The sequence below is a fragment of the Rana temporaria genome, chromosome 1 (assembly GCF_905171775.1).
Source record: "Rana temporaria chromosome 1, aRanTem1.1, whole genome shotgun sequence".
Taxonomy (NCBI): Eukaryota; Metazoa; Chordata; class Amphibia; order Anura; family Ranidae; genus Rana; species Rana temporaria.
Window position 1 is genome coordinate 510732659 of NC_053489.1, and position 17299 is coordinate 510749957.

Sequence of the window (17299 nt, forward strand, 5' to 3'; positions counted from 1 at the left end):
CACCCGGAGCATTCTGGGACTGTGACGTCATAAGAGGCCTATATAAATCGCTGCGCACCGCGCACCTGGCATTACAGCGGGAGGGAGCGTCGAGTCAACACCGGAAGAAAGGAAGAGGGAAGAAGAAGAAGGCGACGAGGAAGAAGACGACGGAGGAAGCCCGGGCTGGCCACTGCCGCTAGTAAAAGAGCTACAAAGAAGAAAGCAGCGGCGGCGCAGCCCGGCAGAAGGCACCGGAGAGTGAGAGAAGAACCTGGGAGCGCGGAGAGCAGAAGAAAAGAGCGGAGAAGACAGAAGAAGACCCCCGAAGTCAGAAGAAGACCCCGGGAGAGCAGAGAAGTCGGAAGAAGACCCCCGGAGCCGACTAATAAAATATTTAAAAAACCTGTGTAGTGTGTTTATTTTTTTGACACTTTTCCTCCAGGTGAATGGGTAGGGGTACGATGTACCCCATACTCATTCACCTAGGGTGGGGGGCCGGTATCTGGGGGCCCCCTTCTTAAAGGGGGGTCCCAGATTCCGATAAGCCCCCCGCCCGCAGACCCCGACAACCAAGGAGCCCCCATGCGCCACAGCACCTACCTCCCCATGTTGAGGGCATGCGGCCTGGCACGGTTGAGGGGGGGCGCTCGCTCGTCCCCACCCCCTTTCCTGACCGGCCGGGCTGCTGCTCGGATACAGGTCTGGTATGGATTTTGGGGGGACCCCCCGCGCTGTTTTTTCGGCGTAGGGGATTCTCCTTTAAATCCGCACCAGACCCATGGGCCTGGTATGCTGTTTGTTAAAATTTGGCGTCTAGTTCCCCCCTCAAGATTCATATCAAACACAGTGCCTGATATTGGCAAGGATCCAAGTCGGATCCACACTCATTGAAAGTCGGACTTCAAGTCCAGGGCAAAGTCGGATCAAAGTAGTATCCTGTTCATGAAAGTCGGATGGATGTAGGATAAATGTAGGACCAATGTAGGATCAGTGTAGGACCAATGTCGCAGAGCAAAGTAGGATGAAAGTCGAGTAGTATAGTGTGAACCCAGCCTCACTCTCAAACCAATTGTGTGTTCCAATTAATCAGTGCCAAGTCGTTACAGGTATTCAAATCAACAAGATGACAAGGGTGCCCAAACTTATGCACCTGTCTAATTTTGTTTTGATGCATATTGCGCATTTTCTGTTAATCCAATAAACCTCATTTCACTACTGAAAAATTACTGTGACCTTCAGTTATTTGATAGATCAAAATGAAATTGCTGATCCAAACACCCAAATATTTATAAATGATAATCTTGGAAATTGTCAGGGGTTCCTAAACTTTTGCATACGACTGTATATATATTGGAAAGCTTTCTTACTTTACAGCATTTCATCATTTCATCACACCAGCCAAAAATTGTTGCACAGTACTGTATATAAACACACAAGGTCATTCCGTAAAGTTTCCAGCCATCTAATATTAAAAAAAGAGACATTTATTGAAGAAGATACAAGAAACATTGTACATAAAACAATGGCACATCATTTCCCTTCAAAGTAGGCACCTTGGGGGCCTTCTCACAATTCTCCCAAAATCTCTTCCACTGGTTAAAACACTTTTGTTCCCAGATCATAGATCGCTGATCCTCAATTAATCTTCAGTTATTACCTTCTTGAGGAAACCTTGTTCATTGGTAGCAGTTTGAAGTAAGTCATTAGCAACTGCAGCACGATATTCCTTCTGCTCTGATAGCGGAAGCTGACGAACACATTTTGCAAAGACACATTCTATGCCAAGATACTGCGTCAAAATCTCAGACACAGTCATTTTTGGAAGCCCTAGATCAGTTTTAAAACGCATGCGCATTTCAGTCCACTCTCCTTGGTTGCCAGGTTACATAGATTGTTATATTGACAAAAGCTGGACTTTTTCCCAGACAGACCGTGTGTGTGTGTGTGTATATATATAAATATATATTTAATGTATATACACACACACACACACACACACACACTTGGCAATAGTGGTAAACAGTCACTTGGGGTGCCTCTGACAGGGCGACAATGCAGAAGCCCAATTATGAGACAATTCCTTGTAAGTGTAAGTTCACCTCACAGATGTTCTGTAAAGGTGAGCTTACGCTTTAAGATTAGAGGGGGAAGGACAAATTACAAGGCAAAATTCGATTTTTGTACTTACTGTAAAATATTTTTCTTGAAGTCCACTGAAGGGCACAGGAATTGTAAGAATTTTTAAACTGTTGGTTTATACCTTTGGGAGGATGGGAAACTGGCAGACAAACATTAAACAAACCTTTGGACAACCCCGGCTCCAACCGTCATGCCCTACTTTTGTGAACAAGCAGCTCATAAGGCCAATAACGGATGTATCTGTTATTGTGTATCTGAAGGTATCAATGCCTAAAAAAGGAGCTCAACCTGGTGCTCACAACTAGGACAGATAGCATCACTAAAAAGGGAAAAAAGTACTACCAGAAGAACCTTTGGGTCTCAATCAGTGAATGAAAGATCCAACCAACCGCTCACAAAAAAAAAACAGGTGGAACACCAAACCCCCTTTAAAAAGGACAAAAATTACAGGATGACAGGGCCTCAACATTGCAGGAACATCAAAAATCTAGGAGACCAACTCACTTCAGAAAAGGTCCCATGATTGTTCCACAGTGGGGATTCCAAGAAAAGGCACCAGGGTGGACATAAGAGTCAGCACTGTGATCAGGGTCCAGGACTGCTTGAGGACACTAAGAGTAAGGTTCTTTTCAATGTAAAGAAGCAGTAAAAAACTGATTCTTATCAAGCTTGTAGGTCAACAGGTCGCTCAGGAGAGGATCAAGCACCGCATGGGGTGCAATAATTCATTACAGAAAGCGACTCCGCTGCAGTAAGGATTGTGACGTCAAGTGGGATACTATACTGAAAAACAGGTTCCTATCAAATCAGGAATCAGAAATTGTGAGAAACTCAGACCAACCTAAAAAAATGCATAATTAGGTGTGAGGAAGGGAATGGTGAGGAAGGGAAGGTAAAGGAGATGCCTTAGACAAGTCTTCAGTGTAAGCTACAGGGGGAAACCCAAACATCCCAGCTGCAAAGAGGTAAATTACAAGAGAACCAGCAGGATGAACAAGTTAGGCTCCACTTGAAAAAGTGTGGGGGGACCTTCATGCAGAAAGTCAAGCAGATGAGACAGAGGTCCTGGCTTTGGGATCTGAGACTTTATACAGCGCACACAGTCGGCACATCTAGTAGTAAAGGTAATAGGTTGATTGTGCGGAGATTCCTCATCACTGGAAATCTATGGTATGCTGATCTTTTGCTAAGTGGGCAAGAAAAGTGTGCCATATTATCATTACATTATTATGCAAATGAAAATTTGAGTGCAGGATTGCGTTATAGACAGGAGACTGCCTACCAGACCTGGAGTTCCTGGCTCGTATATATGAAGTTCAATTTAAATCATATCTATCATTAGGCCCCAACAAGTCTGGCATCCTTCAACAGGGACAGACATCCTGGAACACTTAAGGGTAAAAAGACTATTCCCCTGTGTACAGGCACTGACAACAGAGAAAGTCTGCTTGTCAATTGTTTACTCCAAGAATGTGGACTGTGAAAAAAGGTGTGGAATCTATTTTGGCCCAAGTCAGAATTAGGTCAGCTTTTCAAATTGCCGCAAACTTCTAGCATTGCCCTGATGACTGATGTAAGCCCCAGTTGTGGTGGTGTCCGGCTGGACCCTCATCCATTGTCCTTAAAGCAAGCTGGTCCATCTCAGGAGAAATAGACTTTGGATTGAAAATGCTGATGGAAGTCACGTCCACGGCACATGGATCATTTCCTTTCCTAGGACAGGCTGGCATTTGTTGTGAAAACTGTCTTGGTTAACAGCACAGGGTTGGTCAGCCATCAGGTCAGTGATATCCTGGTCTTGGGGAACAGACCCATATGCAAGGTGTTTGTCCCACACAGTCAGCACAATGAGCTGCAGAGGCCTAGAGCGAATCTGGGAAAACATTGAAGCCTTGAACGAAGTATCCATGAGACTTGATACTCTCATACAAAATCCAACCAAAGAAAGCTCAGTGGCTTGGCCGGGTCCAAGATTAGGCTTAGATACTGGTTGAACCCAACACAGACTTCTGGAGGTTGAGGATCCACCTGAAGCTCTAAAATGTCTGTATCGTCCATTGGATATCAGCCACGAGAGCTCGGGCAAAGAACCTCTTCAGGAGCAGGTAGTCCAGATATTAGATAATATGGATTTTCTGAGAGGCAAGCACTTTGGTAAAAACCTGGGGGGAAGGGGGGGGGGCTGGAAAAAAGGGAGAGCCACAAACTACAAGTGCTCAAATTGCCCCAAATTGAAGGAGCTGCTGATGCAGGTTAAAAATAAGAGTATATAAAAATCTGCATGCTTGATGTCTATTAACACTTGCACCCTTGTTGCAACAATGCAATTACAGATTTGGCCAATTGTATCCAAAACTTTTGGACCTGCAAGAAGGGGTTAAGAATCTTCAGGTCTTAAACGGGGCGAACGCCCCCACTGGGCTTTGAGACCGTAAAAAAGTTTGAATAAAAGTTCTTAAATTGTTCCTCGAACAACCATTCACAAAGAGTGAAGATGCTGCAAGGCAGCCTGAAGGGCCCACTATCTCATTGGAGCAGCAGAGGAGGTTGGAAGGCGAGGAGGGAGACAGGGATCGAAATTCCAGTCTGTATTTTTGGGGCATTATGTCCTAGACCCAAAACTCAGAAATGCCAGGCAGCTGCATAAAAAGGCCAACATATGTCCTCCACTTGTAAAAGTGGGGGTACCCCTTCAATGTCAGGAGGACTTCACTAGTTTTTGACATCCAGGACTTGTAAAAGAAAGAACCAAGTGGAGAACTTGGCTTTAGAAATGGTCTAGGAGGAACGAAAGGAAATCTTTGGAATTCTAGAAGCAGCAGATGTTTCCTGGGGACATCTTAGCTACTAAGCAAGTACTAGTTAAGAGTAAATTCTTTCCACCCGGGACTTCCTTAATAAAAGGGATTTAAGGCCTCTCCAAGAGTCATTTACCATTAAACAGAATCCTTTCCAGACATTTCCTAAAGGCGGTCTCTGCAGACCAGCTCCAAGGCCAGAGAATTCTGCCTATCTCCACTTATGAGACAGGTGAGAATTTTGTTACCAATTACTGTAGGGCAAGGCAACTGAGGGAGCTCCAATTTTGGGAGCACTGAGGGATCCGTCATAAGCAAGCCAAGGTTGGCCCAGAGTGCTAAGCACTAGTCATAGAAACTATCATTTGTTGCATGGTCAAGCGCTTCAGAGCAAAAGAGGCTTTAACCACTTGACTTTTAACACATCCCTGTCACCCCAGCACCCCCCCCCCCCCCCATATATAGGACCCTCCGATTCCTCCTGTATTGAATTGTATTGTAACTGTGCTGTCTGCCCTCATGTTGTAAAGAGCTGCGTAAACTGTTGATGCTATATAAATCCTGTAAACAAATAATAGTAATACTGTAAAATAAAAAGGGTAAGGCAAGCACGTGTATGCAAACATCAATTGCACCACAGATGTGATATATGGTCCTGAAATCAGAGTGAGAGCAATAATTCTAGGGCTTACAGTTTACAGCTAAAACTAATGACCTGTAAAGGCTTTTAAATGGTCAACTTTGAAGAATTTTTGGTAGCATGTTTTTTTGCAATTTCAAGGGTGTGTGCAAGTTTAACGTTTAACATATTTACTTAATTCAACCCAATCTTTTATATTTTACCCAAAAATGGGTGTATTATTGTCCTTGTTTCCACCGAAATTCATTTTAGTGTATTTTTCCTGAAACTATGTTTGATAAATAACTCTGCAAATACTGTGCAACAAAAAAATTTTGTACTCACCGTAAAATCCTTTTCTCTGAAGTTCATTGACGGACACAGCTCCTTTAATCTTGACCATAGGTATATAACCATAAGGTCAAGATTAAAGGAGCTGTGTCCGTCAATGAACGAAAGAGAAACTGCAACTACCACCATTTTATTCCCTAGGGCTTCAGCTTTCAGAATATACTGTATATAGTTTTAAGTAGGTTTACAGTAATTTCTAGCAATAAACTGCACATGTTGTGCAATAAATAAACAAAAATGCCCAGTGGTTCAGGAGGGCCTTTAAACATTTTTTCACTGGGTCTTTGAAAAAATGTTGTCCTCAACAGTAACCTGTCAAGGATTTGTTGAGGCAGGACGTATTAGATGAGTCGGACAAGAGTTCGCAGGAAACATCGATTAGCGGCACATATGGTTTATGCATCACACGGTCTCCTACATAAATGGATATATGATATTCAGATTAAAATCTGTGTCTACTACTGCTGCTGCAGTCTTTTGTTGTTATAAACTATTATCTCTATGTAAACCATTTCTGGGTGTAACACATGCAAACTTTCACTTGGTGACTAAGTGCTATAAGCCTCAGGCTTTACATATCTGTTCCTTGTCTTATTTGTATCCGGTTTGCCCAATTCTGGTTGTTCACAAGTTTATGTTGCTGTGAGCATGTACTTTTTTTGATTTCAGTCCTTCCTGTTAAAGATCAAATACGCCGATGGCACCGCCCCTCTACGCCACTCGCATCGCCTCCTGCCGCCGTTGGCAACGCCCCCTCGCCGCCGATGGCACCGCCCCCACACAACTCGCATCGCCTCCCGTCGCCGCTGGCAATGCCCCCCGCCGCCGATGGCACCACTCCCCCACCGCCGCTCGCATCGCCTCCCGTCACCTCCACCGCAAGAGAGGCAGGAGAGCAGATTACAAACTCCCAAACCCCCCGTCAGTGCCAGACGATCTTCCGGGCCGGTTCCTAAAGGCAGAAGAAGGCGGAAGTGATAACATGAGGTAAAGGCTGTGTTTTTAGCAATCGTCACTCTGCATTTCTTTTGGGCAATGGTCACTCGGCATTTCTTTTGGGCAATGGTCACTCGGCATTTCTTTTGGGCAATGGTCACTCGACATTTCTATGGGCAATGGTCACTCGGCATTTCATGGGCACTGGAAAATATTTTAGTATACCATTTGGTACAGAATTTTTTTTTCTTGTTTTTCCTCCTCTAAAATCTAGGTGCGTCTTATGGTCAGGTGCGTGTGATGGTGCGCAAAATACGGTAATTAGTGTTTTTGGTTTGTAGTGCTCAGATGCAGTGTAGTTTTGCTTTAGGTGAAGTTTTTGATTTTTTTTTGCTGCCAGAGACCCCACAGTAAGAAGGCCACCCCACCCATCTAGTCCCAGCATATTAGCCATTAGTCTACTGTAAACCTAATTTACAGTTTTAACTGTCTTATCAATATATTTGTATGTTGAATCCACTGCAGACAGATCTCACCAACCCCCTAGTGGATTATACACTTGTAAAGCTAGCACTCTAGACAGTGCAGCTTCTTCTAGAATATGTTAATGTTCATTCTTTACATATTTGTTTATGTTTTAAGAATTCATTTAGGCATTGCCGCTTGAATGCCTTTGTTACAATTTGCTGAGATTTATGTGTATATTAATTTCAGTGTAAGTAAAACCCACCTATCTCCACAGTTTCCGTCTCAATCTCTTGCTCGTCTGCAACATCTTGCATCATAAAGGTCTCATCATCATACACTAGCACCTGGGCAGCATAGCCCTCCTCCATAGGTGCGCCGGGAACTGGTTCTACAATGACAGCAGGGTACTCGATGACATGAACTTCTTCCTGTGGGATCAGACAATTCCCAAGAGAGTCAATTCAGAGTCTGTTAAGTTCTATAAATAAATTGTCTTTGTTAAAAAAACATCTGTAAATCACACAAAAGGGCACATAAATATGGGAAAGCATTTCGGTCTTATTATTCTACATACACAGCAATAAACCAACAACAAGAGGCTGTAAAAGTTACCAAAGCCAATTATTTTTACAGATACCTGAATACTGTATCTTTGACCTGGAGATTCACAAACCCTGCGCGCTGCAGCAACCCACACAATAATCCTGATCTACAAGGTATAAGGCCCCATACACACGGGAGCATTTATCCGCGGATACGGTCCAGCGGACCGTTTCCACGGATAAATCCTCTCAAAGATTTCCGCAGATTTCTCTGCGATGGAGTGTACTCACCATCGCATTGAAATCCGCGCGGAAATCCTCTGGCGATGACGTGTCGCGCCGTCGCCGCGATTATGACGCGGCGACGTGCGCGACACTGTCATATAAGGAATTCCACGCATGCGTCGAATCATTACGATGCGTGCGGGGAATCCCTTTGGACGGATGGATCCGGTGAGTCTGTACAGACCAGCGGATCCATCCGTGGGATCCGATTCCAGCGGATAGATATTCTGTGCATGTCGACAAATATCTATCTGCTGGAATTCGGAAATATCCGCGGATAAATATCCGCCGGAGTGTACACACCATAGAATCTATCCGCTGAAACCCATTCGATGGGATTTATCTGCGGATAGATTCTATGGTGTGTATGGGGCCTCAGTGTGCCATTTTTCCGTATAATGTTTTTATTTTAGAATAATAGATAACAACAGTTACAGTATATCAGATGATAACAAAAAAAAAAATGATACATAATTGAAATACAAATTAATGCAATAACAATTGTACTATTATAGGAGTTGAAGTATTATACCATAGTAATAAGAGGGAAGAAAACTAGTAGTACACATGTATTATTTAGAGGTATTGTAGTCTATTAGAGTCAACCTATATATATTTAATAGTTGAGAAAAGAAAAGGGAAGGGAAAGTTAAATCGGTACTTCAAAAAACTAAGAATAAGAGGGAGGGGGGAGGGATAGGACATTCCGAAGGTAGACATATTTTTTTTTCACTAGTATCCATGAAAAGGCATCAATACCGTGACATTAGAACTCTCGAGTCAAAATTGTCTGGCGTATAGTATACGGTCCAGGGTTTCCATATGCTGTCGAATTTCTTCAACAATTTATGTCTAGCGCTTCTAATTTAGCATGTACGAATGAATGATTCATTCTCTTTTCGGCTTCTGACAACAGTACTACAGGTGATTTCCATGCGGTAGCTATTACCTGTTTCGCAGCTATCATAAACAAAATAAATAACTTATGTTGAGTCCGAGAAAGGGATTCTGGTTTAATGTTAAAGGAGTTGGAAATAAAAAAAAAAAAATTCTGAAATGATTGTTTTAGTTAAAGTGGTTGTAAACCCTTATTTGTCACTTTTACCTACAGGTAAGCCTATAATACGGCTCACCTGTAGGTATCAAGAATATCTCCTAAACCTGTATGGTTTAGGAGATATTCCCCCCGCAATGCGCCGCTGATTGCAGCGGGGCATGTGCAGGGGGGATCCTCGGCTAAAGGACCGGCAGCCGCCGGACCTTGCCGAATTTAAATGCAAATTTTAAAAGCGTGCGCGCGGGAGTGACGTCATCGCCGCTCCAGCCAATCACAGCGCTGGAACGGCGATACCTGGAAGACACGCCAGAGCAAGATGACATCTCGCTCGGCGTGAACCAGGTAAGTGTTCCTCACCTCGTTCCGAGGTAAGTATTTCATAATCAGCCAGTATGCGGTGCATACTGGCTGATTATGCCTTTTGCCTTGCAGGTTTAAAAAAAAAAAGTTTATGCGGTTTACAACCGCTTTAACCGATTCCTTTTTAAAACGATTAAAAATAGATAATAATCAATCATATAATGTACCTGTAGTTTCTAGTTTTGTTTTTGCATGTTTCCTGCTTCTCGGCTGTACAGAGCCACAGAGCCAATACAGGGCCAGTGATGGTTTGGAAAACGAAACTGATTGGTGCTGAGGGGTTTTAGACACACAGTAATTACACCTCCTTGATAAGTGACCACATAGAGAAAGCTCCCAGTACTGTGGTTATCAGGAAACAGACAACCAGGAAGTGTGGAGATCAGAGAAGAATTACAGCAAAAACGAACAATGAGGACATGATAACAGCACTGCATTAAGGTAAAGGAAGCTATTAAGATAAACAAAAAAATTCCTTTACAAACCCTTTAAGTAGTAGTGTGACATTTTTCATAAAACTATGCCTGAGATTACCAAAAGGATTAAACAAGAACACTTGTTTCTATTAGGCACCATTCACACTGGGCATATTAAAGCATACTACTGTGGCATGCCGTGTTTACCTGCATGAAGTTGCACATGTTTTCAATGCGTCCCCATGCAGGCAGTCTCATTCATGTCAATTTGGATGCAGCAGTTGCACAGACAAAAATGCTGCTTCCAACTTGACATCTGTGTAGGTGCATGGCCCCAAACCCACCCAGGGAAATATCAAGCAGTTTTTTAAAGCAAACCTCCACCCTTTTTTTAAAGTTCCTGTCATTGTGACATAATCAAAAAGAAGATATATATATTTTGTTTTAGCTCAAAACACCTTAATGGTTCATCCAGTGTCTCCTTGTACCATCTCCTTAGATCGCCTAAGAAAATGACAAAGCTTTAGTCCCGATGACTCCTTGGATATCATCATCACATATTCCAGGAGTCTTGGGGCAGTGAGACAGAGATGAGTCATCAAAAAGGGGCATGTCTGCACGGAAGGCGATAAAAGCAAGAGAGTGAGCTGGCTTCCTCAGAGAAACACTGCCACAGGGAGTGAGGAGCAGTTCACTGTATGTAGCAACAGCTGGTGCAGGGAGAAGAGCAGGTCACTTTACTGGTGCTGAGGATGGCAGAGCAGTGTACCAATATCTAGCATCTGGCAAATGGCCGCCATTACAATATAGCTTAGCACTGCATAAATAACACTTTCACTTGTAAATACAGCATATTTTCTAATATTAAGCCCCGAATTCTAAATATCAATATACTTTACTGCTACAGGTTTTTTAGATATAGACTGAAGTTCCTCTTTAAGGAAGTGTATGATGTTTGAATGTAAACCATATCCTCAACCGGAGTAAATAAGACAAGACAGTAAGACAGAAAATGTTTCTTCATAGATATTTTGCCAATTTACAAAAGCATTTTCTTGTATTGTTTACTAGAGAGAGAAATTTTTCCTCAAAGTAGTAAAAAAAAAAAAATGTCACTGGCTTTTGTCATTGCAATTCAATATCACAACTCCTCCTGTCAAACTTTTATACACTGGACAGAAAAAGCAGAACACAAAATAAATAATACAATACCTATAATACAAAATAAGTCGAATAATAATAATACAAAACATTCAGTATAATGCAAATACATTCGTTTTTACTGCCTTTTTACATTGCAGTTCCATATCACAACTGTTCATTACAAACTTTTATACTCTGGAAAGAAAAAGATAATACATAGAAACAAAAAAAAGAAATTCTGACTTACCTGTAAATTGCATATATTGATATACAGTACAGGATACAGGCTGGATATTCATAGACCCTGGGTGATAGGCTGCTACCTTTAGGTGAACACTGTCAAAGATTTTGAGGCTCATAGACATCTCCTTATAACCCTACCCCACTCCATGGGTTCTCAGTTTTGTAGCATGCAATACAGAGAAATGCAGGAAAAGAGGGCAGGTGCCCCCTTTTGTACCCCAAGGTATGTAATTTACAGACAAGTAAAAAGTTATTTTTTTCCTGAAATGCACAGTACAGGACACAGGCTTGATATTCATAGACCTTGGGACATACCCAAGCAACAATTAAGATGTGTGGGTTACAACAAGACAAACAGAACTGTGCAATGGGCCAAACAAGAACAAGGGCCAACAGACCCAACTCTGAGTGTTACTGCAAGCACTTTGGGCCTGAATGTTGCATCCACAAAAGATTGAATATCCAACGGTTAGAACTTTGAAAAAGTATGAACATAGAACCAAATGGCAGCCTTACAAAGCTGGGAAACAGAGGCTTGATGTCGGAATTGCCAGTGAACTCCTACCCTGGTAGAGTGGGCATGTATAGCGCAGGAGGTGCTTTGCCCTTTAGTGTGTACGCTCTTGGGATTATGATGTCCCTTGCGAGGTCCTGAGGGTAGGACCAAAAAGGGAGTCAGCCTTCCCTATAGAATTTGGAGCTTTGAGTTAAATTCTGAAAGCTTTGTCCACATCCAGGCAGTGAAGAGCAATCTCCTTTGGGGTTCTTTGAAGTAGGATACAACAAAGGAAGGACTGGGTCTTCATTGCGTTGGAAGGCTGACACCACCTTAGGAATAAAAGGTGGGTCCTGTGAGCAAGAATTACTTATTCTTTGTGAAGAATGAGGAATGGCTTCCTAGAAGTCTGACAGATGTCATTGCCACCAAGAAGGCTAGCTTGCAGGAGGAACCATCCTAAAGGGAGTTCCCTGATGGGCACAAAAGGTGGTTTGATCCAAGAAACACCTTTTAAAAAAAGGTCTTTACAAAAGGAAAGCAAAGCCAGGGATTTTTAGAAAAGAATGGACAAGGCCAAAACCTGACACTTAAGACCCTGTCCTTCAAGACCTGGGCTTGAAGCCTTGCTGTTAAAGCCATAGACTGGGAAGCAGGATGGAATAGGAGGCCCTTAGAGAGCAAGTCCGGTCTGTCTGGAAGGGGCCAGGGGTCATCAGCTAGAAGTCTGAGGATGTCTGTGTACCAGAAGAAACCGAGTACCCGATTCTTGTGGGCCAGTTTGGCATACCAGTTTCTTGACTATTTTGTGGTGCAGTCTAGGCTGAAATAACAGCATAAATTAGTCTGTACAGAGTCCAGAAAATAATCAGAGCATCTACCTAATGAGGTAGGTAAATGGCATTGGGTAAGGCGTCTTACATGTCTACGGATGCCAGGTATTCACCCTTGTCGCAATAAGGCAATAACTGACCTTGTGGATTCAATATAAAACTTTGGAACTTAAAGTGATTGTAAAGACATCCTCCTTCAAAGTGCATTTTTGTGAGACATCTTTTACAGGCAGCTTCAGGTGACCAGGCTTTGAGCCACAAGATTCTACTCATGACTTGTTCTAGGGCATCAAGTCCAATTAGCTGTGGTTTGACAAATATAAATGACAGCAATAGCATGTTGCAGAGCTGGGTCTGCGAGAGTAAAGACACATTCAGGAGTGTTTAAATATTTCTGACAGCAGAATCCTTGAATCCTATAGGTACAGTGAGATGTTTGACTAAAACAGCAGGCTCTAGTGCTGGAACAGATTATTTTTTTGTGAACTCTTAGTCCACTGGATAAATCTCGGCAAGGATTCTCAGAGGGATGAAAATCTTTTCTGGATTGACCCAATCATTAGATTGCCCACTCTATTTGTTCACGAACAGGGAATGTCGTTTTAGCAAGTTCCTTTGACCCAAATGAGCACTACGTGACAGAAGAGAATCAAGCGCAATAGTCCTGAGGCTTTTGCGCACAGCCAAAGTAAGCATATCAACATGGGCGAGCATATAGCATGAAAGAATGACATCAGATGTATAGGGCCCTGGGGGTGAGCAATCTTCACTGGCCTCCTCTAATATTACCTCCAGGTCCTCTTTGTTTACCTTTTACATTTGTTAATCAGGTTGAAAAAAGACACAAGTCCATCTAGTTCAACAGACCAACACCTCTATGTCTACTTTGGACTTGGTTGGACTTTATGGTCTTGTGTCTTTTTTCAACCTCGCCTATTATGTAAATATGTACTTCTTTTAGTGCAGGCATATACGTATCTGACTCAGGTAGAGGTAGAAACAATGGGGGTGGAGAAGGAGCCTGGGGCATTTTAGCCCTCAACAGTGATGACTGTAGTAAAGCCATTTGTTGTCTGAAAAATTGTGACACGGTTGCAGAATAATCTGCCTTAGTTAAGTGTGTTGCATGTCTGAAATAGAGCCAGAATCGAGTACAGAAATTGGTGTTAAAATAGGGTCATGCATGAATGTAAAAGAAACTTTGTCAATTTGAATGGGTTGAGTGTTTTGCAGGCTGAGCTCTTGCCACGGTTCCTTGGCGCCTATTCTGCCAGGGTATTCTCATGGAGTAGGGTGCGGACATGCAGTAACCATGTCTTGGAATGAGAACTTAGCAACCCCAATAAAAACCAGCCTATAGCAAAGTCCTCATGGCAAAAGGTCAGAAGTAAGGATGAGCTCTGGCTTGTTCGCATAGAACACGTGCAGAGCCCGCCAAGAAGTGTGCACGGCACTGCGCTAATAACAGCCAGGGAGACATTTCACGATCTCTGCAGCCGAGCATCGGGACAATGTCTCCTTGGCTGTGATTAGGACAGCGCCGTGCACACTTCCTGGCGGGCTCTGCACGTGTTCTATGCGAACACGCCAGAGCTCATCCTTAGTCAGAAGGAAACACCCAAGTACCGTATAAAGAGCTCTAGCCAAAAGTGGCGATAAATTTTGTGGTTCTCTGACTTAACGTATGAATGCATACTAATCATATTCACATAATAGTATAAAGCAAGTAACGCAGACATGTCTCATTCTTGCTGTGTGACTACAGTAATGGTCAGAGAAACAGGGTGACCCTGTCATACCTGTCCATGTCACTGGCTCCTATATAGGCTCCAAGCTTTGCCCATCATGGTGGGCATACCCCCGAAGGGGTCTACAGAGTCTGGGTTCCATAGGGATGGACCACAACCTTGGACCTGTATAGCACCATGTGGCTAACTACACACATTGAACGCTATCCCCATGGCATTGGGTCCAGATATGGCTCCCAAGGTTTTAACTGTTTTGGATGCATTGCTTTTATTGATGAATTGGAATACAAAAGATAACCAAGTTGCCTTAAAGAGGTGTTCCGCCTGGGGAAAAAAAAAATAAAAGTCGACAGCTACAAATACTGTAGCTTCTGACTTAATATATGGACACTTACCTGTCCATGGAGCCTGCGATGTTGGCACCCCAGACGATTTTTGGATTGGCTGTCGGGTGCTGCCGCTGCCATCTCCACTAAGGGAAACCAGCAGTGAAGCCTTTCTGCTTCACAGCCAGTTCCCTACTGCCCATGCGCAAAGCGCTTTCTAACTGGCAAAGCAGAGGAGGAAGGAGGAGGGGGCCAAACTTCAGAGGGACGCCACCGTCTCCCGGAAGTAGGGAAGGGTACCCATCAAAAACAGGTACCCGTTTCCTCCTGAAAGATGCCAAATGTGGCATCAAAGGGGGCGAGAAAGCAAATAAGCGGAAGTTCCACTTTTGAGTGGAATTCCACTTGAAGAACCCAAAGTAGAATACTAAAAACAGTCAAGCCAAGACTTATTTCCTAATAAGGTAGAAGAGGTTCATCACCTTAGGACACTGACAAACAAGTGAGGACTCATGAAGAGAGGTAGAGTGTTATAGGGGGACATGTCCTAAAAAGCTTTTCTACCTGTGCACAAGATGGAATTAAAACTCCATCCAAAACTTGAATAGAAATACGGATTAAAGGATATGTTTTATTGAAATGAAAATTTTCTAAAACAATTAAAAACAGTTAAAATACATCCTAGTGAAATAAAATTAGCTTTCCAGTTACTATAGGCAGCAAACAATGTTCCATATTCAGACACTTATGTACTTAATATGTAAACATCAGACCTGATGTACCCATGTATGTCACGCTGTTCCCCCCCCCCCCCCAACAATACTATAGTATCAAAAATAGCATATGATTGTCATGTGTACCTAAATTAAGCTATATGCAGATATACAGTGCCTTGAAAGTATTCATACACCTTGAAATTTTCCACAGTTTGTCATGTTACAACCGAAAGTTAAATGTATTTTATTGGATTTTTTTGTGTGATTGACCAACACAAAGTGGCAAATATTTGTGATGTGGAAGGAAATTGATAAATGGTTTCCCAATTTTTTTACAAATACATACCTAAAAATTGTGGCGTGCATTTGTATTCAGCCCCCCCAGTCAATACTTTGTAGAACCACCTGTCGCTGCAATTACAGCTGTCTCTACCACCTTAGCACATCTAGAGAGAGAGTGCTAAATTCAAGCTCAAGCTCTGTCAGATTGGATGGAGAGTGTCTGTAAACTGCAATTTTCAAGTCTTGCCACAGATTCTCAATTGGATTTAGGTCTGGACTTTGACTGGGTGATTCTAATTCTAACACATGAATGTGCTTTGATCCAAGCTATTCTATTGTAGCTCTGGCTGTATGTTTAGGGTCCTTGTCCTGCTGGAAGGTGAACCTCCACCCCAGTCTCGAGTCTTTTGCAGACTCGAACAGGTTTTCTTCTAAAATTGCCCTGCATTTGGCTCCATCCATCTTCCCATCAACTCTGACCAGCTGCTGGTGTGTTCCTTGGCCATCATGATGCTATTTGTTCACTAAGGTTCTCCAACAAACCTCTAAAGGGCTTAACAGAACAGCTGCATTTATACTGAGATTAAATTACACACAAGTAGACTTTATTTACTAATTAGGTGACTTCTGAAGGCAATTGGCTCCACTAGATTTTAGTTAGGGGTATTAGAGTAAAGGGGGCTGAATACAAATGTACGCCACACATTTTAGATATTTTTTTGTAAAACATTTTGAAAACCATTTATAATTTTTCTTCCACTTCACAGTTATGTGCCAGTTTGTGTTGGTCCATCACATAAAATCTCAATAAAATACATTTACGCTTTTGGTTGTAACATGACAAAATGTGGAATATTTCAAGGGGTATGAATACTTTATCAAGGCACAGTAGGTTAAATGTGATTGATATACCGTATATGCAGGCATAACTGGACTCCAACATTCCATCTGCATCAATGATTCTGCCTAAAAACCCTCCCTTCCTGACCACTACCATGGATATCTATCCAACAAAGCCTCCCAAACTTGGAATCCTTAGATTGTCTAATAGAATAAAAGTCACTCCTGAAGATTAAAGCTGATCACTGGGTAGAATCAATAGTTACTTTTGCAGTGGGGTTCTCACTGCATTGAAAGGGTTAAATGTCCATTTTTGTTTAGGAGTTTGAGGAGAATTGGTAACAGAAGTGCTGTTCCGTCGCTGCCATTTTGCTACACCCCGCACTCCTCTACAGTAACGATACAACAAGAAGGAGGTGAGCTGACACCTTGTTACACCCATCTGAGTTTTGCATTTCACGCTTATTTTTAAAAGGAAACTGAGCATATATGGTGAAATACAGTATTTAGAAATCCATCGGACTGTTTAGATGTTGAATTATAAAAGCAGCGCTGTTCTGTCAGGATTAGCAAACCTGTGAGATCAGCAAGTTTGCAGCTGCTTTTAAAATTCAACATCTAAACAGTCCGTTGGAATTCTAAATACTGTATTTCACCTTATAAGCTCTGTTTCCTGTTAAAAATAACTGTGAAATTCAAAACTTCGGTGGGTGTAACAA

General features: G+C 42.5%; 1 protein-coding gene across 1 annotated transcript in view; it reads right to left on the minus strand.

Annotated features, from left to right (window-relative positions):
• ELF2 (E74 like ETS transcription factor 2) overlaps positions 1 to 17299 on the minus strand; it is a 144302-nt gene that overhangs the window by 80765 nt on the left and 46238 nt on the right. The window contains exon 3 of the mRNA XM_040331054.1: positions 7556 to 7721. Coding sequence (XP_040186988.1) covers positions 7556 to 7721 — 166 coding nt within the window. The remainder of the gene's footprint in view (positions 1 to 7555; positions 7722 to 17299) is intronic.